At 41.5% G+C, this 26,135-nt stretch overlaps 1 protein-coding gene and 1 long non-coding RNA gene across 3 annotated transcripts in view; both read right to left on the bottom strand.

Annotated features, from left to right (window-relative positions):
- CCDC102B (coiled-coil domain containing 102B) overlaps nt 1–26,135 on the bottom strand; it is a 361,276-nt gene that overhangs the window by 113,319 nt on the left and 221,822 nt on the right. For both annotated transcript variants that reach the window (XM_048840158.2, XM_075125326.1), the window contains exon 7: nt 3,793–3,963. In XM_048840158.2, coding sequence (XP_048696115.2) covers nt 3,793–3,963 — 171 coding nt within the window. The remainder of the gene's footprint in view (nt 1–3,792; nt 3,964–26,135) is intronic.
- Nucleotides 15,148–16,775, bottom strand: LOC142070792 (uncharacterized). Its single transcript, XR_012666724.1, has 2 exons — nt 16,661–16,775; nt 15,148–15,693 (listed from the first exon to the last, which is right to left on the bottom strand). It is a non-coding gene; the product is annotated as an uncharacterized LOC142070792 (long non-coding RNA).

Below are 26,135 nucleotides of genomic sequence, written 5' to 3'. Positions count from 1 at the left end.
TTTTCAGTACATGATCAATGTGTTATATAGAAAGATGTGTGTGACATGGGACCAGGATGGTGTCTGCTCTTTATTGGCACAAGTGACAAAACTTTTAAATCTGGCAGGCTTACACTGCTCAACTACTTTTATAGACAGCCCAGTGCATTCACGTGCTGTATTATACCCTAACCACTTATTGAAAAGAATGAGAGGAAATAGTGGGAAGAATGATAATAATATTCCCTCCATAGACACTTCTGCCAAAAAAACCAAAAAAAAACAAAAAAACTTGTACTTGCTTCCGATCATTCTAGTGGGCTTGTCACAGAATACTCCTCAGCACAATATAGTACTGTAGCTGCTACAGCTAGAATAATCACTCAAATACCGTTAGGCAAACCAGTAAAGAGTTTATAATCACCTCTGTAAAGACATTATCTTTTTTTTTTCTGAAGGCCCATATTGGTTTAACAAATCGTCCTAAGTACAACATAAAATAATGAGTAAATTTGGCAGCAGCTCAGGTTGCTGCATTAATATATATAAATTAGATTTTTGGAGTCTTAAATGCAATGTCTAGTACGTTTTCAGATATCCTTTCAAAATCTGTTACAATATGCTTCCGCTATAAATGAACTCAATGCATGAGCAAAAAATAACGTAGATCATAAAATATACAAAAACCCAGCAGAGTCAGAGAGAATGAGAACTTTCCATTTTCATGTGGGCTCAAGAATAGGAATAATCGTGTTGAACATTGCACCCTGAATACACTGATAATTTCCTGCCAATGGAGCACAGGAAACAACAAACTGTTTTTGAGGTTGGTTAAAGACATTTTGCCTATTGTGTCACAAACACAATTCTTTTGAGTGCTGAATGCAGTAGTGTATTAATCTAAATCTGAGTTTTAGGAATAACAGAAGGAACCTAAATGCTAATATAATCTTCTTCAGACAGCACTTAACTAAATAAAATCTTCATGCTTTTGCTAAATCATTGTTAAGCTGCTGCATTAGGAGAGAAAACATAAGTAACTGGAAATCTGATAATTTCCCTAAAAATACAGCAAACATTCTTGTCCTCTTAAACAAGAAGATATTAAATAATAATAAAAATATTACATTTATGATTACCACAAACAGTATTTCACTAAGATCAGCTCTCTAGACATTAGGGGAGCTCCTATATCCTACACAGTATGAGTGGTTCCTTAACATGCTTCTTGGTATCACTTGCTTGGCAACATTGTTAGTTCCAGCATACTGCTGGCAAGGATTATTTTCTTTGGTCAGCTGATAAACCTGAACAAAACTAACTATAGCTCCCAATTATAAAGTACAACTGCTAGAGAAGGCTCTATGCGTTATAATGGTGAACTGGGTGAGGGACTGACACCAAGGAAATAGAAATCTCCCATTTCTTCAAAGAACAGGTTTAAGATGGGTGGCTGCGGTGCAAGTTTCCTATAAGGCACCCACCAACCTGTACATTTTGTGAGGCCACTTTTAGAGTAAAAAGTTAGGCAGTTTTGTTGTCATGACTGTTCTCTGCTTACTTAACCCCTCTGTTGTCACTTCTAATAGGAGCACCAATTAGCTTTAACTAGGAGTGTGTGATTGTTATACCCTGTCTAACAGGAACTGGGCTGATATCAATTAATTTCAAATAATCAGCTAACCTGTCAGATGGCAGTGATGTCTGTGTTCCTAGTATCGACAGATCATGAGTGAAAGTTTTCATGTGCTATTACCAAATTCCTAAACATCCAGTCCCCAACAGGATTTATTTTATTTATAAAGATATTTTCTTGGACTCGTCATTTTACCAGCTTTGTTTTTCCTCACTTCCCCCTCTCCTAGTCTGTCAATGATTGGCTCTGAAATCAAACAGAGCTTGGATCGGTGGGCTGCAGCCACTAATGCAAAAGTAACTCTTCTAACTTAAGGGCATGAGAGGTGCCTTACTGTATTGGGTGTCTGCAACAATCAAAAGCAAAGTAATAAACTAAGAGTCCAATTCTGCAGACACCTGTTAATGGACATAGTACTTATCCTACGATCCTGACTAATAACAACAAGATTGAAAGACAACTGGGCATAGAATACATATCTTAACAAAAAAAGTTGGATTATCAAATATTGTATCAAAATCTGGCCAGTCACCATCCTGACTGTGCACAAAGCTGTGAACTGGGGAATCTTATATACACTTGCGTGGCACTTGCTATGCCAAAGGTATTATTTCCTCATTTTCAATTACCGTCAAATTGATTCTTTCTAGGTGTCTCAAGCTGAGCATCTAAAAATTGATTCACCCAAATCACTAGTCACTTCTGAAAATACAGGTCCTCTCTCTATATATATGGCTAGGATTATCTAGAAAGGCTACTACATGGAAGAAATAGGAAATTCCACTACTAAGTGTGAGGAACCGGCCTTCAGGCAGTATCACTATATCACATGGGTGCAAAAGGAAGACTTTCTTTCCTGCTTAATGAGCTTCAAATGGTGGCTGAAGATTCATTTTTCTCCATCACAAAACATTCAGGGAGAATGGGCACATCTACACTATGATAAAAAACCGCAACAGGGAATCTCAGAGCTTGGGTCAGCTAACTCAAACTCACAGGGCTCAGGCCGCTGGTCTAAAAATTGCAGTGTCGACATTCAGGCTCAGGCTGGAGCCCAGGCTCTAAGACCCTCCCCACTTGCAGAGTCTTACAGCCCAGGGTCTCTCCCGAGTCCAAACACCTACATTGCAATTGTATAGCCTGCAGCCCAAGTTCCATGAGGCCAAGTCAGCTGACCCAGGTCAGCCATGACCCAGCCATGCTGCGGGTCTTTTATTTCAGCATCAATGTACCCAACGTGAGCAGGGAAATTATGTCACTTCAGCAGTGCAAGATACCTCTGTACCATAAACCAATTGTAATCATCACTTTTCTCAGGTAAGGGATCCCCTTTTCCAGGCTAGTGGGAAAAAAATCTTGAAGCCAAGTTATTTTCAGAATGAAAAAGTGGTTAGATTTTTTTTTTAAACTGAAAGGTAATCAGGGCAAGGAGGAAAGCACATGTGGTGATGGTTGAAGTTTTTTTGGGATGGGAGGGAGAGGATGAAACAAGTCTAAATAACAGCCCCTGAAATGGATATTTTGCAGCAAGCATACAATTAACCATCAGCAATGATCTTGAATCTAAAGTAGTCTAAGATGTTTAAGGGTAATTGATAATGAAAAGGATTAAACTGGGTTTTGTACCCAATAGAAGGTGTTGGGCAAAAGCAGCAGAATTTTGTGCTGTTGTGATTTAAAATAATCTGTACTCATCGGAATGTTGAAAAATTAGTCAATGAACTCCTTTTATATGTATATATTACACACACACACACACACATTTTGTCCAAATTGTCTAATAACATCCTAATTGGCATATTCAGTAGAAAGATAAATTGGGGGGTTATTAGATTTATAGAGACATATAAAATCTTCAGAAATAATCTTATATTGGCAGGACAATGGATAAAGGGACTAAAGAAGTCAAATTCCATGTCTAATGTCAAAGATTGCAGTCCTAGAAGCATAAATAAACACATAACTCAACAACATAGGTGAGAGGTTTTTCGCAGGAGTGGTGGGTGAAATTCTGTGGCCTGCTTTGTGCATGAGGTCAGACTAGATGATCATAATGGTCCCTTCTGACCTAAATATCTATGAATCTATGAATATATAAATGCATTTACAGTATACCCTTGAATATGTGAATAAACTGTAAGTGACAGATTCTTTTAACAAATTAAAAGTTTCAATACCTTATCCTCTGCCTGGTTTTGCCCTCTTTTTAGGTCTTCCACACGACTTCTCAGCTTCTTAACCTCAGCCTCGTGTTGTTCCACTCTTTTGTTTGCATGCATCAGTTCCGCCACTTTATCATGAAACTGCTTGTTTAGCTTGTGGTGTGCATGCTGCAGCTCAATGAGCTCCTTTTAAATAAAAACAATACCATTCAGATACTGAAACACATCTGGGGACTGAAACAGCTTAGAAATATTCTTAAGGGAAGTTTTCTATCAGGGAGCCTGCTTTGGCTGTTGAAAGTCTTGCTTATAAAAAATGCTGGTTAAGTATATTCCAGTTAATATTTATTTTAACAAGAACAATTCTGCATTTTCAGGTGAACTTAAAGTGTAGGACCTATTCACATCACTTCACAAAAACTATAGGGAGGGCAGATCTTCAGCTGGTGTAAATTGTCTTTATATCACCACTGACACCAATGGAGCTATAAAAATATACACCAGCTGAGAATCTGGCCCAGGGTCTTTTATCACAGCATTGCAACTGTAACATGCTGCCACTGAGGAAGAAAATAGTCCCTTCAGTAGAGAGCTGTGAGAAATGTCAGGGCTGTCTGTGACTGTCTGAGGAGAATTGCTGTGGAAAATTACATGACATTTTATCAAAAGACAGAGGTTGTTACAGTTAAACTGGTGAAGCTTCCAATCCATTTATCAAAGCCCTTTCAGTTCTTATTTCAAGGTAGATGAAACAAATATTAAAATAAAGTTAATCTGTTTCTGGAACATTTTAAAAAGTAAAATAAATCTGTTCATACCTGTTTTCTCTTGCCAACTCTTAAATTAAATACACATTTTCATAACTAGTTAACCTCTATCCTCTGTGCTAAGGTATTAATCATTTGGTCAAAAATCTTAAGAGTGAAAACGAAAGTGATAGCAGAGAGATGCAACTAGAAATAAAAAGTTTGTGTAGTCAAGACAAAATGTTTTACATTTGAAAGTAGCAGTGAGTATAAGAGCTACCTTGTTTGGAATAAGAAACTTGATTATAAAGAGATTATTGTTATTTTTACTAATTTATATTGTGGTAGTGTCTGAAGTCCCCAGCCCCATTGTGCTAGGCACAATACAAACACAAAAGAAAGACAGTCCCTACCCTGGACACCTTATAATTTAAGTAGAAGTACATTGCAGCCTAAGTAAATTGTGAAGAAATTTGAAACATCAACTGAAACTCAGGACACTAGCTGGCATCTATCTGAGTGTCTTTGATTTGATCATCTATACTGAACATTTAGAGCTTCTGGTTTTTTGGTGTTCATTAATTTCATTTTTGAGGTTAATCGGGGCTTTTGAGGGCTTTCTCTTCATATACATTGTAATGAGTAATGTATATTGTATAAATTGCTCATTACACTCGTATATACTGTAATAAGTAATCTTTTGATAACGTTCCCTAGTGTGCTTTAATGTAGTACTGTCTCAAACAGCACTACGTTAAAAGAAAAAGAGGCCACTAAGAGGGGATATGATAGAGGTCTATAAAATCATGAGTGGTACAGAGAAAGTAAATAAGGAAGTGTTATTTACTCCTTCTCATAATACAAGAACAAGGGGCCACCAAATGAAATTAACAGGTAGCAGGTTTAAAACAAACATAAGAAAGTATTTTTTCAAGCAACACACTGCCAGCCTCTGGAACTCCTTGCCAGAGGGTGTTGTGAAGGCCAATACTAGAACGGGATTCAAAAGGGAGCTAAATAGATTCATGGAAGACAGGTCGATCAATGGCTATTAGCCAAGATGGGCAGGAATGGTGTCCCTAGCCTCCGTTTGCCAGAAGTTGGGATTGGGTGACAAGGCATGGAACACTTGATGATAACCTGTCTGTTCATTCCCTTTGGGGCACCTGCCATTGGCCACTGTCAGACGACAGGATGCTGGGCTTGATGGACCTTTGGTCTGACCCAGTATGTCCATTCTTATGTTCTTATGCACCAAGTAACCTTTCGTGCACACTAGCAGGGTCTACACGGACCAATTAATGTGCAACACATTAGTGTACTTCAGAAATCATAACCTCATGGTTTTCATTAATGTTCCCTATAGACAAGCCCTTAGATACAAGTAAGCACTTTCTGTGTTTTTCTGGCATTTATTGGATAAATGCCAATTTCTTTTTTTTTCTTTCTTTTTAAACTTATCTTATTGGGGGTGCTATACTGATGTTTATTGGTAAAAACAGAAAATCAGAAGTCCTATGAATATTTCAATGTAATTAGCATTTATAGTTTTTTTTAAAAAAGTCCACAAGCCCTAAGCATCTGCTTCAACTATTATACTCTCCTGCCTCCCTGGTTCCCAGTTTATTCCTGTAAGAGTAAGGCCTGGTCTACACTACACAGTTAGGTGGACACATGGCAGCTTACATCAACCTAGCTGTGGATGTGTCTTCACTTAATTTGGCTCTTGCTGACATAAGTGCCTCCCTGTGCAGATTTAATAACACCAGCTTCATGAGTGGTGTAGAGTCATGGTTGATATACTTAGGTCAATGCAGTGAATGTGTAGACACTGCATTACTTATGTCAACCATTACTGTCCTCCAGCAGCTGTCCCACATTGCCCCATACTGACCGCCCTACTCATTATTGTGAATTCAGCTGTCCATTATTGTGAATTCAGCCTTTTCCCTCTGACACCTTTTAAAGCCCATCAAAAGCCACAATTGGTGTACATATACCTGAAATGGAAATGACTGTTCTTTCCCCTTCATGAGTTCTGTTCCTTTAATGTATTAAGTTTTAAATCTTTTTTTTTCAAATTGCCTGGTTCATGTTAAAGATTATTTTGGTCCAAAAAATAGAATTTTATTCTGTCAATGAGGCTCTGATTTTGATGTCTCTGTGCTGGAGGGCTAGGGCAAGTTCGGCATGTAGATCCAGGAATGTGGCCTTGCACATCTGAAAGTTCTGCACCCACTGCTCTTCATCCCAAACCTGCATGACAATATGATCCCACCAGTCCATGGTTGTTTCTTAGGCCCCGAACTGGTGCTCCATCATGTCTAGTTGCTCTGTGAATGCCACCAACAACCCTGAATTGTTTCTTTCCACAGCACTCTAGCCTCCAAGGCATCCTCACGTTCCCCACAGCTCCTCTTGTGGCTCTGCAAATACGGCAGGATTATGCAGCCTGCGCTTGCAATGCCCATGGTAATAGTGCAGAGCTCCGCAGGCTTCCAGCTTCTGTTAGAGGTGGTGGCCAGCAAGGAGAGACACGTGGGTTTGTGGGGATGCTAGCAAGTAGGTGCCAGGTTAGCCTATCCTTATTCAGACTCGTTGTGGTACCAGAGATGAAAAGGCATCTTTTTTAAGTACGGGAGTCCACTCACATGGACAGCAGGACTCCAAGATCAGCTATGTCATATTCTTGATTAAAATATACCATTTCTGAGGTTGGAGACTAGTATTATTGCTTTCCTAGAGCCCCACAAAATATGTCTGTTCTCAGGGCATGAATGTTACAGTTGATTTCTAGGAGTCCTTTAGTGGCATGTACCATCAGCTGCTGTTTCTGTTTGGTGTTTTACACAGTTGCCTTCATTTTTACCTCAGATATCTAAAACCACTGGTTTCTAACTTTGTGTGCAGATGTAACTGGAAGCCATCCAAAGTCTGAGCTGTAGATAAAAGGCCAAACAGCTAGTGACTAGAATGCAACATAAAGAGGTAATGATAAAATAAAGGTTCTTGTTATTTTGTTCACTAAACTTCTTCCAATGAATCCTGAATGTTTAAAAATACAAAGCAATGTCAGATAATGCTTTTAAGAAGCGACTGTCTTTCCATTGCTCTCAAAACCTTTATTTTTCCATTTCCCTCCCCAAAAATGTGAAAACTAATTCTCACTGGCTAAAATGGTATAACTGAGGTATCAGCTATAGTGATTTAAAACCATCAATCTTGTTCTGTTGAGCAACACAAAGTGACTTGAGGATACTGACCGGTTGAGATAGTTCACTTTGCAAAAGCAGAACAAGTATCAGTATATTTTAGTAGACTTTGAATGTTATAAGATCTTGAATAGTCACAAGATAGATTGGATGATCCAAGCACCAATCTCAGAAAGCCAACACTTCCCAACGGAGTGGCTGAGAATGAGTGTACTCTTGCCTAAACAGGTTCTTTTCCCACACTTTCCACTGCAATCCTGAAGCAGCCAGCTACACATAGGCAAGTATTTCACTTGTGTCTAAGGCATGCTGTCCACCAGGCATTTGGGGAACAGTTGGTGTTGTAAAGAGGCCAAAGGGAAAGATGTTTTATTGGCTGTGATAGTATCTTACCCCCTTTTTATCTCTGAGAAAAAGAGATGGGGAACAGGTAGTTGTCATGGAGTGGAATTGGATTTTGTATCCATACTGGATTATTTCTAACATCCACTAAAAAAAGGTGGGCGGGGCAATCCTTAAACGGGAGAAGGGTTTTCTTTCCCTGGATGGTCCTGACAAAGCTTCTCCACCCCAGAGAGGGTGTATGAGAGACCCTAGCAAGTGCTCACTCTTGCCCACCCACTAGGATTGCTGTGCATTGTATCTCCTCATTTGTGTGACGCTTCTAAAGCCTCAGCAAGCTGGTTTCTTACTTGGCCTCTCTGGCATATTTCCTGGGCTCTGACTCTCAGTCTGCTACCCCTCCTCAGAAATGGGGCTCCTCAGCCCACCTGCAATAAGCCCTACCACCAGCACTGACCCCCTATATATTCCAGTTACTTGAACATAGCTGTCTCTACCCAGAAGGTGTGAAGCTTCTGGTTTATAGTTCAGCTTTCTCGGGGCAAAAAGCAGTTGTGAAGCAGTTAACACACACTCATACACAGATTCTAACATCTTTATGTTTAATCATACAATGCACGAGTGTACAAATCATACAAAACAATAAATACTAAAGGCATGTCCCTCTCTCACTGTTTCAAGGCATTCCTTGGCTGAGGTCTAAGTCCCTTGGGTTGTCCAGAATCCTGGGGCCCACCTGGCTCTGGAAAGCTATTAGAAACTCCTGCCCCATAAGGCTGCTAGATGGCATGTGACCTCTTCCTTCTGGAGCCTCTTACCCAGTTTCTGTGAACTTTCTTTCTTTCTCCTGCCCCATGCTGCATCTACCTGTCTGGGTCCCCTATTCCTATATGTTCCTTGGTTTAAACCCCTCCTGGTCACTGGTCTCATTCTGTTCCTGGGAAGTTTCCACTACTCCTACATTCCTCCCACCTTTCCGAGGAGTCAGCCAAATTGGTTTTCTAAGGGCAGCTTTCCTGAATAGGGTCATTGAGGCCTAAGCACCTTCTCTCATATCTCTGTGGTTCGTATCTTTTTCTGGGTTTATTAGTATAGGGGAGGATCCACATACATATATACATTCATGACATGGCAGTTTTTTATAATACAATATCACCATATCAATCAGATTTCAGAAATTTTACAGACATAGCTCCAGTGGAGAGGATGGGAGGAGGGCAGCATTCTTTTGGCTTCGTTACAGTTGTCCCCTCCTCTACCAGCAGATAATTGTGGTAAATAACTTTTTTATTATTATAATTTATTCTCTTTTTGCCCCTTTCCATTCTGACTAACTTTGGACCAAATTCTGACCTCTATAACAGTTGTGAGGTTACTCCAGCTTTACACTGAGGTAACTTAAATCTGGCTCTTTAATAAATGCACTGTATTATTTTCACAAGACTGATGTGGTGAGCACAAGGTTTATTTATGCACAAGAAATTGTGATTTTTGAAAATAAAAGCACCTAACTTTAGAAGTTGGAACTGGGCATGAATAAAGTCAGCATCAAAACAGCCAACTACAGCTTTGTAGTAGTAACAATGGAAACAGAAAGAAAGGAAAAAGGCATGAGCAGAGGTTGAATAAATCTGCCAAAAGGTTACCTGAGAAATAATTGCTGGAGTTTGGGAGCTTTTTTTAAAAAAAGTCTTTTGAGCAACCTCTACCCCATTATAATTATAGGCGCTCCATCTACAGTTATAATAATCTACAGCTATAATCAATATGATTGGGCTATTTTTCAAAGAGAATCTGGTTTGCACACAAATAATAATACATGGTATGACAATGGCTATAGAAGAACTACACTTCTATAACTGGGTCTGGCTTGATACACTTGTTACACTTCAGCTGGGTTCAACAGGGGACTTGGGCAAGAAAAGTTATTCTGACATGGAAACAAGTTGATTAAAGTACAACAGGTGTGGACACTATAAGCAAATCTATTTATCTGAAAGTTAGTTGAAGACATCAACCATGGTTCAAAAAGAAGCACCGAGCAGGAAAATGCACAAGAGTACATGATGTTTTAAAGAAAGAAGTGGAATAAATTGGGTACCATCTCCAAGTTCACCCTAATCTTATTGAAGCTGTCATCCCAGCAAAGAATAGAAGAATACACAGAGAGCACAGCATTTAACAAATTCACACACTAAGCAAAAAGGCAAAATGTGTGTGTCATAAATATAAAGGGAAGGCTAACCACCTTTAAATCCCTCCTGGCCAGAGGAAAAAAACCCTTTCACCTGTAAAGGGTTGAGAAGCTAAAGATAACCTCGCTGTCACCTGACCAAAATGACCAAAGAGGAGACAAGATACTTTCAAAGCTGGGGGGTGGGGGGGAACAAAGGGTTCTCTCTGCCTGTGTTTTTTTTTTTCTTTTGCCGGGACCAGAGCAGGAATGCAGGTTAGAACTCCTGTAAAGGGTTAATACGCAATCTAGTTAGATATGTGTTAGATTCTGTTTTGTTTAAATGGCTGATCAAATAAGTTGTGGTGAATGGAATGTATATTCCTGTTTTTGAGTCTTTTTGTAACTTAAGGTTTTGCCTTGAGGGATTCTCTATGTTTTGAATCTGATTACCCTGTAAGGTATTTACCATCCTGATTTTACAGAGGTGATTCTTTTATTTTTTCTTCAATTAAAATTCTTCTTTTACAAACCTGATTGCTTTTTCATTGTTCTTAAGATCCAAGGGTTTGGGTCTATGCACCGATGCAAATTGGTGAAGATTTTTATCAAGCCTTCCCCAGGAAAGGTGATGTAGGGCTTGGGGGGATTTTGGGGGAAAAGACGTTTCCAAGTGGGCTCTTTCCCAGTTATATTTGTTAGACGCTTGGTGGTGGCAGCAAAAAAAGTCCAGGGACAAAAGGAAAAATAGTTTGTACCTTGGGGAAGTTTTAACCTAAGCTAGTAAAAATAAGCTTAGGGGGTTTCTCATGCAGGTCCCCTCATCTGTACCCTAGAGTTCAGAGTGGGGAAGGAACCTTGACAGTGTGTTTTGCTGCAAGTGGCAAAAAATTCAGGACATAAGAAAATTCCCTTTCGAAGGAACAGTCAATTATATCATGGCCTTCCCTCTGCCATATTTCTCTACCCCAAGGAACATGCCCAGTTCTCTTTGAAAAATCAGGAATAGTTTGAACTCACTTAAATTTGCCTAAACCCTGGTGCAAAAAACTGAACATATTGTTCCATCTCAGGCTTAACCCGTTATGACTAGAGAGAAATAATTACTCTGCTTGTTTTACATATGGTATTCCTGGTAAAGCAACCCACTATATTCTTTGTCTTTCTCATATTCTCCCCTTCTTGGGTGGTATTACCTTAACGGTATTCTTAAAGAACAGTGTATATACGTCATCATTCATTCCCATGTAAAACACTCTACATTTATTAGATACCCTTTTTGCCCACTTTATTTTACTAATATCACATTGTATCTTTAAAACTAGCTTTCACAGTATTTCCTATCACTTCATTAGAACACTCTCTACTTCATCCCCCAACTGGTCAATAATAATAAATTTAAAAACAGCCACAACCACCATCAACACCACTTAGTATGGGACCCAGAAGAATTCAAGCAGCACATCAACACTTCTTCCCACTTGATATTTAACCATCATAATCTATGCACTTTTAATCCAATTTAATCCAATTCTGTATACATGTGTACTAGTAAAATCTCATTTATATCGCTCTAATTTCCCCAGTGACAGTGACTTGTTGAAACCCCACTCCATTTCCTTTATCTACTCTAAGCTAGATATCATATCAAAGAAAGATGTATTGGATTTTGTTTTGTCTTGATGAAACCAACTGTATGCATTCACACATGCCTCACCTCAACTTTCCCCTAGAATCTAAATAATTTCAAAATGACAGTTTTATTAGTTATCTTAGCAATTTATCAGACACTGAAGGTAAATGCTATTGTTTGTAATTCTCTATCAGTTTTATTTAGGGTTGTGCATTCAGAATGTGCAGAGACCTGAACATAGCAGATTAGCCCAGTATTTGTGTTTACATTTTTCATCATCTTTTCTAATGCCTCAAGGAGAACATTATACCAGGAAGTCTAAAATAAGCAGAGATCTGGTTTTCAGCATATTTCTACCATTTATGAACAGAAATGCTTTAAGACTAGAATTTGTTTTACCTCACTTCCATAAATGGCTCCCTCAGTTCCTAAAAACCCCTTAGGAAGTATACCTCCACTTGTATCCTTTTGTGTAGACTGTACAAACACTTCTAATTTCTGTACATCTTCAAAAAGATACAATAACGTTTGCCTGTAAAAGTGTTCTGAGACCTTCCTGACTGCCCCATGAATAAAATTAACTACTGTGATTCCTGTACTACTATACCTATTCCCTTGTGTACCTTAAGGTAAACTTCATCAGATCCTGCTTATTTGAATAAAACATTAAGATATCTAGGTAATCTTTATTGTGTTACTTTCTGAACAGCCTTGTGACTTCCCTCCCACCCTCGCAAACTATAAATATAGAAGTAATGTTATATTTCCAGAGTCTATTGTAAGGCCTTGTCTACACTATGAAATTAGGTCAAATTTATAGAAGTCGGTTTTGTAGAAAGCGTTTTTATACAGTCGATTGTGTGTGTCCCCACACAAATGCACTAAGTGCAGGTAGTCGGCGGAGTGCGTCCACAGTACCGAGGCAACCGTCGACTTCTGGAGTGTTGCACTGTGGGTAGCTATCCCACAGTTCCCACACTCTCTGCTGCCCATTTGAATTCTGGGTAGAAATCCCAATGCCTTATGGGGCTAAAACATTGTTGTGGGTGGTTCTGGGTACATATCGTCAGGCCCCCCTTTCCTCCCTCCCTCCGTGAAAGCAACGGCAGGCAATCATTTCGTGCCTTTTTTCCTGGGTTACCCGTGCGGACGCCATAACACGGCAAGTATGGAGCCTGCTCAGCTAACTGTCACCGTATGTCTCCTGAGTGCTGGCAGACGCGGTACTGCACTGCTACACAGCAGCAGCTTATTGCCTTTTGGCAGCAGACAGTGCAGTATGACTAGTAGCTGTCATCGACATATTCCAGGGTGCTCTTTTAACTGACCTTGATGAGGTTGGGGAGCCTGGGGAAACATGGGAGTGACTCAGCCAGGTCATTACTCTTTTAAGTTTCGTCTCATGGCGACTCAGTGCTACCGGCAGTCCTACTGCACCGTCTTTTAATGAGCAGCCAGGAGATGACGATGGCCAGCAGTCATACTGCACTGTCTTCTGCCGAGCACCCAGGAGATGACGACGGCTAGCGGTCGTACTGCACAGTCTGCTGCCAGCAAGATGTATAAAGACAGATGAAGTGGATCAAAACAAGAAATAGACCAGATTTGTTTTGTATTCATTTTCTCCCCCTCCCTCCATGAAATCAATGGCCTGCTAAACCCAGTTTTGAGTTCTATCCTTGAGGGGGCCATTCTGTTTCTCGCAAAGCCACCCCCTTTGTTGATTTTAATTCCCTGTAAGCCAGCCCTGTAAGCCATGTTGTTGGTTGCCCCTCCCTCCATCAGAGCAACGGCAAACAATCATTTTGCTGCCTTTTCCCTGGATTGCCTGAGCAGGAGCAGACTCCATAGCACAGCAAGCATGGAACCCGTTCAGCTCACCGCAGCAGTTATGACCATTGTAAACACCTCGCGCATGATTGTGCAGTTTATGTAGAACCAGCACCTGAAAAACTAGGCAAGGAGGTGACGGAAGCGCGGTGATGAGGACATGAACACACTTTTCTCTAAAACTGCGTTCCCCCGCAATTTGGAGATCATGGTGTTAATGGGGAAGGCTCATGCCCTGGAACACCAATTCTGGGCCGGGGAAACAAGCACAGACTGGTGGGACCACATAGTGTTGCAGGTCTGGATGATTCCCAGTGGCTCTGAAACTTTCGCATGTGTAAGGACACTTTCATGGAACTTTGTGACTTGCTTTCCCCTGCCCTGAAGCACAAGAATACCAAGATGAGAGCAGCCCTCACAGTTCACAAGCGAGTGGCAACAGCCCTGTGGAAGCTTGCAATGCCAGACAGCTACCAATCAGTTGGTAATCAATTTGGAGTGGGCAAATCTACTCTGGGGGGTTGCTGTGATGCAAGTAACCAGTGCAATCATTGAGCTGTTTCTATCAAAGGTAGTGACTCTGGGAAATATGCAGGTCATACTAGATAGCTTTGCTGCAATGGGATTCCCTAACTGTGGTGGGGCTATAGATGGAACGCATATCCCTATCTTGGGTCCGGACCACCAGGGCAGCCAGTACATAAACCACAAGGGGTACTTTTCATTGGTGCTGCAAGCACTGGTAGATCACAAGGGCCGTTTCACCAACATCAACGTGGGATGGTCGGGAAAGGTTCATGACGCTCACGTCTTCAGAAACTCTGGTCTGTTTAAATGGCTGCCGGAAGGGATTTACTTCCCAGACCAGAAAATAACTGTTGGGGATGTTGAAATGCCTATAATTATCCTTGGGGACCCAGTCTACCCCTTAATGCCCTGGCTCCTGAAGCCGTACACAGGCACCCTGGACAGTAGTAAGGAGCTGTTCAGCTATAGGCTGAGCAAGTGCAGAATGGTGGTAGAGTATGCATTTGGACGTTTAAAGGGTCGCTGGTGCAGTTTACTGACTCGCTCAGACCTCAGCAAAACCAATATTCCCATTGTTATTGCAGCTTGCAGTGTGCTCCACAATCTCTGTGAGAGTAAGGGGGAGACGTTTATGGTGGGGTGGAAGGTTGATGCAAATTGCCTGGCCACTGAATACGCACAGCCAGACAACAGGGCGGTTAGAAGAGCACAGGAGGGCGCGGTGCGCAGCAGAGAAGCTTTGAAAACCAGTTTCATGACTGCCCAGGGTACTGTGTGACACTTTTGTTTGTTTCTCCTTGATGAACCCCCCCCCCCCTCTTTGGTTGACTCTAATTCCCTATAAGCCACCCGCCCTCCCGCCTTTGATCACAGCTTGCTTGCAAAGAAATAAAGTCACTATCTTTTAAAAAACATGTATTCTTTATTAATTGATTACAAAAATAGGGAGATAACTCACAAGGTAGCCCAGGTGGGGTGTGGGAGGAGGGTAGGAGGGAAGGAAAAGGCCACTTTAAAACTTGTTGAATGACAGCCTTCTGTTGCTTGGGCTGTCCACTAGGGTGGAGTAGTTGGGTGCCCGGAGCCTCCCCCCTCTGCGTTCTTGGGTGTCTGGGTGAGAAGGCAATGGAACTTGGGAAGGAGGGAGGGTGGTTAAGCAGGAGCTGCAGCGGCTGCTGTTCATGAACCTCCACCAGATGCTGGAGCACGTCCATTTGATCCTGCAGTAACCCCAGCGTTGCCTCATGCCTCCTCTGATCTTCCTGCCACCACCTCTCCTCACGTTCATCGGCCACTGTCCTGTACTCTGCTATTGGTCCCTCCACACAGCTCTGTCAGTGCCGGATGACTGCATGAGCTCAGAGAACATTTCATCGCACGTGCATTTTTTTCGCCGCCTTATCTGAGATAGCCTTTGGGACAGAGGTGGGAGGCTTGAAACATTTGCAGCTGCTGGAGGAAAAAAAGGGAGTGAAGTATTTAAAAAAATACATTTTACAGAACAATGGCTATACTCTTTCACGGTAAACAATACTATTCACATTACATAGCACATGTGATTTTGGTACAAGGTCACATTTTGCATCTTATATTGAGTGCCTGCGGCTTTGGTGTTAGAGATCACACACGCAGTGCCAGGCAACAGAATTCAGCTTGCAGGCAGCCATGGTAAGCAAAACTTTTGGTTTCTGCAACCTTCATAACAGCAGCGCCCTCCTTTCCCATACCAAGCAAAGCCCGTTGAGTTGGCCATTTAGTGCTGTGGTTTTCCTGTTAACGTGCAGCAGCAGAAACCAAACTAACCCCCTCCCCCCATCCAATTCTCTGGGATGATCGCTTTTCCTCTCCCCCACCACCTGGCTGGTATCAGGGAAGATTCCTGCTAGCCAAACACGAATAGCTCAGCGCCAATGCCCCCCACGTGGCTAACTGCAGGGAGGATTTCTTTTCAGCCACACGCAAACAGCCCAGTAGCAATGGGCACCTCTGAATATTCTCTTAATTAAATTCCCCTATTTCAACCAGGTTACCATGAACGATATCACTCTCCTGAGGATAACACAGAGAGATAAAGAACGGATGTTGCTTCAATGCCAGAAAACACCAGGACCATATGCTGCCACGCTTTCTCATACAATGATACCAGATTACTTGCTACTAGCATGGTGTGGTAAAGTGTCCTACCATGGAGGACGGAATAAGGCTGCTCTCCCCAGAAATCTTCTGCAAAGGCTTTTAGAGTACCTCCAGGAGAGCTTAATGGAGATACTGGAGGATTTCCACTCCATCCCCAGACACGTTAACAGACTTTTCCAGTAGCAGTACTGGCCATGAATTCATCCCAAGTCCTCAGGGCTACTTAATCATTAAAAAACGCTTGCTTTTATAACATGTATTATATTTAAAAAGGTACACTCACCAGAGGTCCCTTCTCCAGCTTCGTTGGGTTGGGAGGGTATTTCAGTCAGTGTGATAAAAAGATCCTGGCTGTTGGGGAGAACGGTGTGCTGTGTGCTCTCCCCATGCTCGTCGTCCTCCTCCTCATCTTCCCCATCTGCAAAATCCTCAGGCATGGCAGAGAGTACCCCATCATCGGAGTCCACGGACAGGGGTGAGGTAGTGGTGGCGCCCCACACCCCCCAGAATTGCATGCAGCTCAGCATAGAAGTGGCATGTCTGGGACTCTGTCCTGGAGCATCCGTTTGATTCTTTGGTTTTCTGGTACGGTTGTCTGAGCTCCTTAAGTTTCACACAGCACTGTGTTGCGTCCCTGATGTAGCCTCTGTCCCTCTGAGATTTTTTAAAATGTTTTGGCATTTTGCCTTTTGGAACGTAGTTCTGATAGCACGGATTCCCCTCCCCATACAGCGATCAGATCCAGTACCTCCCGTTCGGTCCATGCTGGAGCTCTTTTTCGATTCTGGGACTTCATGGTTATCTCTGCTGATGAGCTCTGCATGGTCACCTGTGCTGATGAGCTTGCCTGGCCAAACAGGAAATGAGATTCAAAAGTTCCTGGGGCTTTTCCTGTACACCTAGCCAGTGCATCCGCGTTCAGAGTGCTGTCCAGAGCGGTCACAACAGTGCACTGTGGGATAGCTCCCGGAGGCCAATACCTTCGAACTGCATCCACACTAACCCTAATTCAAAACGGCGATGTTGATTTCAGCGCTAATGCCCTAGTTGAGGAGGAGTACAGAAATCGGTTTTAAGAGCCCTTTATGTTGAAAAAATGGCTTTCTTGTGTGGATGGGTGCAGGCTTAATTCGATTTAATGCTGCTAAATCCGACATAAACTCGTAGTGTAGACCAGGCCTAAGATAGCTATTAGGCACTTCAGCATACTCCTTGTTAGGCTGTTTGCTCTCCTTTCCTTTAGCTGCTGCATGGCACATGAAACTACTTTTTGTGCAAACTCATATTGATTTACTTTTCTAATATTACCTCCGCAAATAATGTACATGAGGTGGAAAAGTAAGTGCAACATATATGTGAGATTTAATCATACAAAATATGACTAACTTTTTGGATACATTTAATCTAGTATACATTGCTTGTCTTGTGAGGAGAAAAACTGATCAGTTTGAACTGGTGTTATAAATTCTCACCAGTTTATGAAATCCTTGACCAGGTCCAGAGAGTCCCAGGCAAACTAAAATGATATGGCCCTACCTCTGAGGTGCTATTAGGGAAAGAATAACTTACAGAATAAGCTTTTCACGACAAGTAGAATCAATTATTTTTACTGTTATAACCAAGACAGATTCCCGTTAGAAACGATACCACCCTTGCATGCAACTACTTTAGATTTTTATATACTTGGTGTGCCCAATATTGCGGTACTATGTTTCAAATCATTTCTGTAAATCTAATTGATTTAATAAATTCATACTGAAATTACTTACTCTACTCTTCAGCAGTTTTACAGTATTATGCATACAGCAGCACTAGAATATAATTAAAGGCCCTATTCATTGAAGATAAATTCTTGTGCTACTAGGTCAACTGTGTTTTTTGCCCCTTTTTCTAGTTAGAACGTTTCTGTATGAAAAATTACTATGGAAAACTGGATATTAATAAATCCTTGCCTATGGACTGGCCTGTACAGGGGTCATATATAAATGTGAGGCCATGACAAACATTTACATTTATCATATGAACATAAAATCAGTACTTCATGGACAAATCTATAATATCACATTAACACTGATTGCATGTCTAAAGCTACCATTTACATGCAGGTTATTCAGGGAAGCGATCCAGTAACTCATTGTTTTTAAAGATTATCTGGATGTTAAAAAGCTTAAGGAACTGAAATATTATACTTTGTATATGAAAATACAAAATCACACTGGTTCAAATTCAGGGCAGAAGTGTGACCATGCAGATGTCCTGAAAAGCAAGGAAATAATTCACAAAGTACACTTTCTGAGCTGTGGAAATCCACGTGTGTGCACACAGCTCTGAAAGATAATGGATAACGTACTCACTTGTGTAACATGAGTTCAGAAGATTACCAGAGGGGAATGGCCTGACAAAGTGTGTGCAAAAGCCATTCAAAGGGGTTCAAAGCCATGGCAGTCATATGTAGATGCCACAAGACCATGCAGATAATACTGCTTATTCAATATTATTTTTAGGTTTCTCTATGGCACGCAGGAGTAGAGGCTTAGAAGACCTCACAAACAATTTGTGCTCCAAACCACCCACTAAGTAGGGAAGTATCATCCGTATTGAACGGATGGGGAAACTCAAGCAAAGAGCAGTTAAGTGATTTGTCTAAAGTCACACACAAAGTCTGTAGCAGAGCTGGCTATAGTATCCAGATCTATTTATTATCAGGCCAATGCTTTGGCCATGAGACCGTCCTCCCTCTGCACAACTGAGGAATTTGTTTCAACTAGGGGTTACGATATATCTTGCTAAAATGAGAAGTTGTAATCCCCAAGAAGAGGCAGATTGTTATTTCCCTGCAAGCAAGCAAATGATGTGCTACTTGCTCTGCAATTCCCAATTCATCTCTAGTATTGGTTGGAATGATGTCCTTGCTGATCTCTGCTGCCTCAAGGTAAGTATCACGAGGGAAACTCTGGAACTAGCTCTACATGTGGGCTATGCAAAACATTCCACAGAACAGCTTGGCTGTGCCAGCAGGTGGTGAATAAGATAGTTTAGTTGTTCTGCCTCCCATGGGTTCTGCAAATCTCTGACTACAGACATCCATGGCACAGAATGCAGACAAAACATTGTGCTTACATTTCTATTGACTTGTGAATATGTGAACTTTAGGGCAGGATCTTGGAGATCAGGGCCCCTCAGGTGACAAGTGTGCATACTCAGAGGCAGAGCAGTGACTATAATACTTGAGATGCATTCATGCTGGCAGGGATGGGTTCCTTTTTTCAGATAAAAAACTAGGAAGCAACAATCTATTTGAAGAAATTGTGCATAGGGGAAAGAAACCTATGTGGGAGACTCTCTATAGGGTCCTCAGAAGTTCTGTGGTCCCAGTTAGCTGCTCTTGCATATGCACTTTCAGCACCCTGGTGTTATACATTAATATGAATATTCATGTTTTGATCACTTGAGCTATTTGTTCAGTAACTGATCATTTATGGCAGTGGTTCTCAAACTTTTGTACTGGTGACCCCTTTCATATAGCACATCTCTGAGTGTGACCCCCTCCCCTTATAAATTAAAAACACTTTTTAATATATTTAACACCATTATAAATGCTGGCTGCAAAGCGGGGTTTGGGGTGGAGGCTGATCCCCCAGGTAATAACCTCATCACCCCCTGAGGGGTCATAGAATCATAGAATAGCAGGGTTGGAAGGGACCTCAGGAGGTCATCTAGTCCAACCCCCTGCTCAAAGCAGGACCAATCCCCAATTTTTGCCCCAGATCCCAAATGGTCCCCTCAAGGATTGAACTCTCAACCCTGGGTTTAGCAGGCCAATGTTCAAATCTCTGAGCTATGCCTCCCCCCCCCCCCCCCAAAAAAAAAAAAAGAAATATTTCCCTCTCATTTTGGATATTGCCAGTACAGTGGCAACGTCTCAGATAACGGAGTTGCCAAAACCAAAACCAAACAAACCAAACTTTCCTTCAAATGAGCTCTTCTATGCTTGACTGGAGCAAAGAACAGCTCCAATAGCAGTAATTTTTAACAGTCTAACTAGCTGAATTTAGGCTTTTCAGAATTATAGGAGCCCCAGTTTGAGAACCCCTAATTTATGGGAAGTAACATCAATGTTACCTCAGTAAATGAAGTAACTTTTTGTAGCAAAATCCATGGAAATTGGAGGGAGGAGCACAGGTTGCAGAAGGGAAGAGATTGGAGGAGGCACCAAGAAGTCAGACTGTGTGCATATGGGTAGAATGCTAGATGCAACTCTGGGGAGCTCTGTAAATGGTGTTCTGAATAAAGAGCCAGTTTAATTTTAGAACCATGGAGTCCTTTCATATAATTACCCACAATGTGGTGCATGAAACATTCTTTATAAATGTACCAGAGTACTGGAATATTTGGAGGAATATTTCATTTGTGAAATGATGTTCATTTAAAGATGTGATAAATGAAGGGGGGCTCCCTTTTATGCACAGCCAGTTAGCTATAACATCCCTCTTGGTGGCTGCTTGCTTTACCTGTAAAGGGTTAAAAAGTCCCCCAGGTAAAGAAAAGGGAGTGAGCGCCTGACCAAAAAAGCCAATGAACTTTTTAAAATGGGAAAAAAAGCTTTCCCTTTGTCTCTCTGTTGTTCTCTCTGGGCTGAAGAGACGGGGCAGCTGGAATGCTGTGTAAAGTTTGGACCAGATATGAAAATTCATCGTCAATACCTAGAAGGATTCATTGGAACAGGGAATGTTTAGATAGAGGTGATTAGATTTTTTTATTTTTATTTTCTGTAAGGCTTGTGGACTCCTCTGTGCTAACCCCAGATGCTTTTGTTTGCTTGTAACCTTTAAGCTGAACCCCCAAGAAAGCTATTTTGGGGCCTTAATTTTGAGAATTGTTTTTTTTAAATCTATCAAAAGCCTTAAGTTCCAGATGTATTTTCTTTTTTTTTTTAAAATAAAATTTACCTTGAGAACAGGATTGAATTTTTGGTGTCCCAAGAGGTTTCTCCATATGTTGTTAAATTAGCTGTTGGCAACAGCTAATTTCCTTTTTTTCTGACTCAGCTCTTCCCCGGGAGGGGGGGGGGGGAGGAAGAGGGCTTGAAGGTATCCCACAGGAAGGAATTCCCAAGTGTGCCTTTTTGGGATCTGCAAGGGAGTTTGCATTTGGGTGGTGGCAGTATTTACCAAGCCAAGGTCAGAGAAAAGCTGTAACCTTGGGAGTTTAATACAAGTGTGTAGTGGCAAGTATTAATTTTTAAAATGCTTGCAGGCCCCCACCTTCTGCACTTGAGGTGCAGCCTTGCCAAAGGAGTTTTTTCTCCTACATGTAGATGGAATTACAGACGTGAGTCTCATACATCAAGATAAGCATGTTCCTACATACCTTTGTAAAATGCTTCTTTTATTAACACCAGACAGAAAAGTAGTAAACCAGAGACTAGTGGAAACAATGTAAGGTTAACTCTCATAAAATTACAACTCTCCAGGTTACTGTCTTGTAATAGGCTACTGCTATGTTTAATCCTTTCAGGGCAATTGTTAAAGACTTATTTTTCAGAAAGAGAAAGAGAATGTTACTTCTCTCCCATAGATGAGCAAATGAGAGAGTTTTGATTTATGCAGGAGAAAATCAATTACAGAAGCATAACTTTGTCTCTTAGATCAAGATAGTACTTTCAACGTGATCCAAATCCTACTGAAGTCTATGAGAGTCTTTCCATTTACTTCAATGGGCTTTGGATGAGGCCCTTCCTGGATAAAATGTGGCAATCCAGAATCCTTGGTAAAATGTGAAATAAGAATACTTTCACCCTTCTGTCACACTACTGACTTCCTATTTATTGTAAGTAAATGTTTCTTAAGTATTTTTTTCCTGTTTTGCAATGCTTATTTGTTTTGGAGCTTTCTCAGGACAGCTAATTCTGCAAACTGGCAAATTAATAAATATAGATCTGGATTTGTTTAATGCTAATATTACCTTAAAATGGAAATAAAACTAAATCTAGCTGTGAGTGCACTTGACAGGTATAAATCCTGTTAACACTATTGTAGTGCTTTATATTTTCAAACCAATATACAAACAGTACCAAAATATTACTTCATTTTAGGTTAGTCTCAGATTTTATTTTATGTTTTGTAAGAAGAGACCATGTTCAAAATGATTTGCTTAATCTCAGTCTTCACCATAGGTTTCAGAGTAACAGCCGTGTTAGTCTGTCTTTGCAAAAAGAAAAGGAGTACTTGTGGCACCTTAGAGACTAACCAATTTATTTGAGCACGAGCTTTCGTGAGCTACAGCTCACTTCATCGGATGCATACCGTGGAAACTGCAGTAGACATTATATACACACAGAGACCATGAAACAATACCCCCTCTCACCCCACTGTCCTGCTGGTAATAGCTTATCTAAAGTGATCATCAAGTTGGGCCATTTCCAGCACAAATCCAGGTTTTCTCACCCTCCGCCCCCCCCCACACAAACTCACTCTCCTGCTGGTAATAGCTTATCAAAAGTGACCACTCTCCCTACAATGTGCATGATAATCAAGGTGGGCCATTTCCAGCACAGATCCAGGCTCTCTCGCCCCCCGGGAACACACACACACACACACACATATAAACTCACTCTCCTGCTGGCAATAGCTCATCCAAACTGACCACTCTCCAAGTTTAAATCCAAGTTTAACCAGAACATCTGGGTGGGGACGGGGTAGGAAAAAGCAAGGGGAAATAGGCTACCTTGCATAATGACTTAGCCACTCCCAGTCTCTATTTAAGCCTAAATTAATAGTATCCAATTTGCAAATGAATTCCAATTCAACAGTCTCTCGCTGGAGTCTGGATTTGAAGTTTTTTTGTTGTAAGATAGCGACCTTCATGTCGGTGATTGCGTGACCAGAGAGATTGAAGTGTTCTCCGACTGGTTTATGAATGTTATAATTATTGACATCTGATTTGTGTCCATTTATTCTTTTACGTAGAGACTGTCCAGTTTGACCAATGTAAATGGCAGAGGGGCATTGCTGGCACATGATGGCATATATCACATTGGTGGATGTGCAGGTGAACGAGCCTCTGATAGTGTGGCTGATGTTATTAAGCCCTGTGATGGTGTCCCCTGAATAGATGTGGGCACAGTTGGCAACGGGCTTTGTTGCAAGGATAGGTTCCTGGGTTAGTTGTTCTGTTGTGTGGTATGTGGTTGTTGGTGAGTATTTGCTTCAGGTTGTGGGGCTGTCTGTAGGCAAGGACTGGCCTGTCTCCCAAGATTTGTGAGAGTGTTGGGTCATCCTTCAGGATAGGTTGTAGATCCTTAATAATGCGTTGGGGGGGTTTTAGTTGGGGGCTGAAGGTGACGGCTAGTGGCGTTCTGTTATTTTCTTTGTTAGGCCTGTCCTGTAGTAGGTGACTTCTGGGAACTCTTCTGGCCCTATCAATCTGTTTCTTCACTTCCACAGGTGGGTATTGTAGTTGTAAGAAAGCTTGATAGAGATCTTGTAGGTGTTTGTCTCTGTCTGAGGGGTTGGAGCAAATGCGGTTGTATCGCAGAGCTTGCCTGTAGACGATGGATCGTGTGGTGTGGTCAGGGTGAAAGCTGGAGGCATGTAGGTAGGAATTGCGGTCAGTAGGTTTCTGGTATAGGGTGGTGTTTATGTGACCATTGTTTATTAGCACTGTAGTGTCTAGGAAGTGGATCTCTTGTGTGGACTGGACCAGGCTGAGGTAGATGGTGGGATGGAAATTGTTGAAATCATGGTGGAATTCCTCAAGGGCTTCTTTTCCATGGGTCCAGATGATGAAGATGTCATCAATATAGCGCAAGTAGAGTGGGGGCTTTAGGGGACGAGAGCTGAGGAAGCGTTGTTCTAAATCAGCCATAAAAATGTTGGCATACTGTGGGGCCATACGGGTACCCATAGCAGTGCCGCTGATCTGAAGGTATACATTGTCCCCAAATGTAAAATAGTTATGGGTAAGGACAAAGTCACAAAGTTGAGCCACCAGGTTAGCCGTGACATTATCGGGGATAGTGTCCTTGATGGCTTGTAGTCCATCTTTGTGTGGAATGTTGGTGTAGAGGGCTTCTACATCCATAGTGGCCAGGATGGTGTTATCAGGAAGATCACCGATGGATTGAAGTTTCCTCAGGAAGTCAGTGGTGTCTCGAAGGTAGCTGGGAGTGCTGGTAGCATAGGGCCTGACGAGGGAGTCTACATAGCCAGACAATCCTGCTGTCAGGGTGCCAATGCCTGAGATGATGGGGCGCCCAGGATTTCCAGGTTTATGGATCTTGGGTAGGAGATAGAATATCCCAGGTCGGGGTTCCAGGGGTGTGTCTGAGCGGATTTGATCTTGTGCTTTTTCAGGGACTTTCTTGAGCAAATGCTGTAGTTGCTTTTGGTAACTCTCAGTGGGATCATAGGGTAATGGCTTGTAGAAAGTGGTGTTGGAGAGCTGCCGAGCAGCCTCTTGTTCATATTCCGACCTATTCATGATGACAACAGCACCTCCTTTGTCAGCCTTTTTGATTATGATGTCAGAGTTGTTTCTGAGGCTGTGGATGGCATTGTGTTCCGCACGGCTCAGGTTATGGGGCAAGTGATGCTGCTTTTCCACAATTTCAGCCCGTGCACGTCGGCGGAAGCACTCTATGTAGAAGTCCAGTCTGCTGTTTCGACCTTCAGGAGGAGTCCACCATAGTACTTTAATACCATAAATCTGACCAGGCGAACAAAGAGTGTGGGGACTTCATCTGTGGCTATGGGTGAATGGTTTATTATCTTTCTGATATTGTCACAGTTACTTTGCAGTTTGGAGCTGCTGATATTTTTTCCAGGCCAACCAAGTTAAAGTTCCTAATGGTCCTATCCAGCTGTTAGCTAAATATTACAGATTACTGAGGCAGCAAAGAATGTTTTTGTGTTCTATTAAAATTTGTTTTCAGTCATACCATGCTTTATCTATCTGCATCTTAGAATGATACAGTATTCAAGACAACAGCAGGCATACTGGCAAAAAGTAGAATCCCACTTTGCTAGTTTTCTGCTCTCTCTTTCTGTAATTGAAAATGATGAGTTCAGCCTATTGATATAATATCATCTTAATAATGCTCTAAAAGACACACATACACACACACACACCCAGCTGGATCTTTTAAATTCTATCTGTCCATCAGAAAGAGTGCCTTTTTACAGACATTCAGTGGATTTTATCCTGTTTGGCTTCAAATAACTTGTAAGACAGGTGGAAAATTTAAGATTCCAGGAGAGATCATGAGATCCCATGTGTACATATGCCCACTCACACACTTTTCTTGGATGCTAGGCTCACTACCCACAACAAACCTTAACAAAATACAAAATATATCAGATCAATTTAAATCTCATGAAGAAAGCTCCTAAAGTCTTCTTGGCCATCAACATTACCTTCATTATAATCTTTGATGCCTCTTCCACTCATTCTATTTATTAGTCCCCACGAAAGTTGGGAATAACAAGAACCAAGAAATCTTGTAGATGTTTGAACCTCTCTCTGACCATACTGTTGCATGCTGAATTAATGAAATGGCTGAAGACATTATAAACCAGCTTATAGTCTGAATCAAGAGTAGCTCATACTTTGCTTTGCAGCTAGACAAGATCAGTATTGCCAACTTACCTGTATATTTAAAATATGAGTTTGAAAGTGAGCTGTTGAAAGATTTTGTTTTGTTTTGTCGCCCTATATCAATCCGGATACGTGCAGAGGATTTATTCAATGTACTTGATGTC

This window comes from Caretta caretta, chromosome 2, assembly GCF_965140235.1.
Source record: "Caretta caretta isolate rCarCar2 chromosome 2, rCarCar1.hap1, whole genome shotgun sequence".
NCBI lineage: Eukaryota > Metazoa > Chordata > Testudines > Cheloniidae > Caretta > Caretta caretta.
The sequence above is the reverse complement of the archived record's forward strand: the minus strand, read 5'-3'. Positions and strand labels throughout refer to the sequence as shown.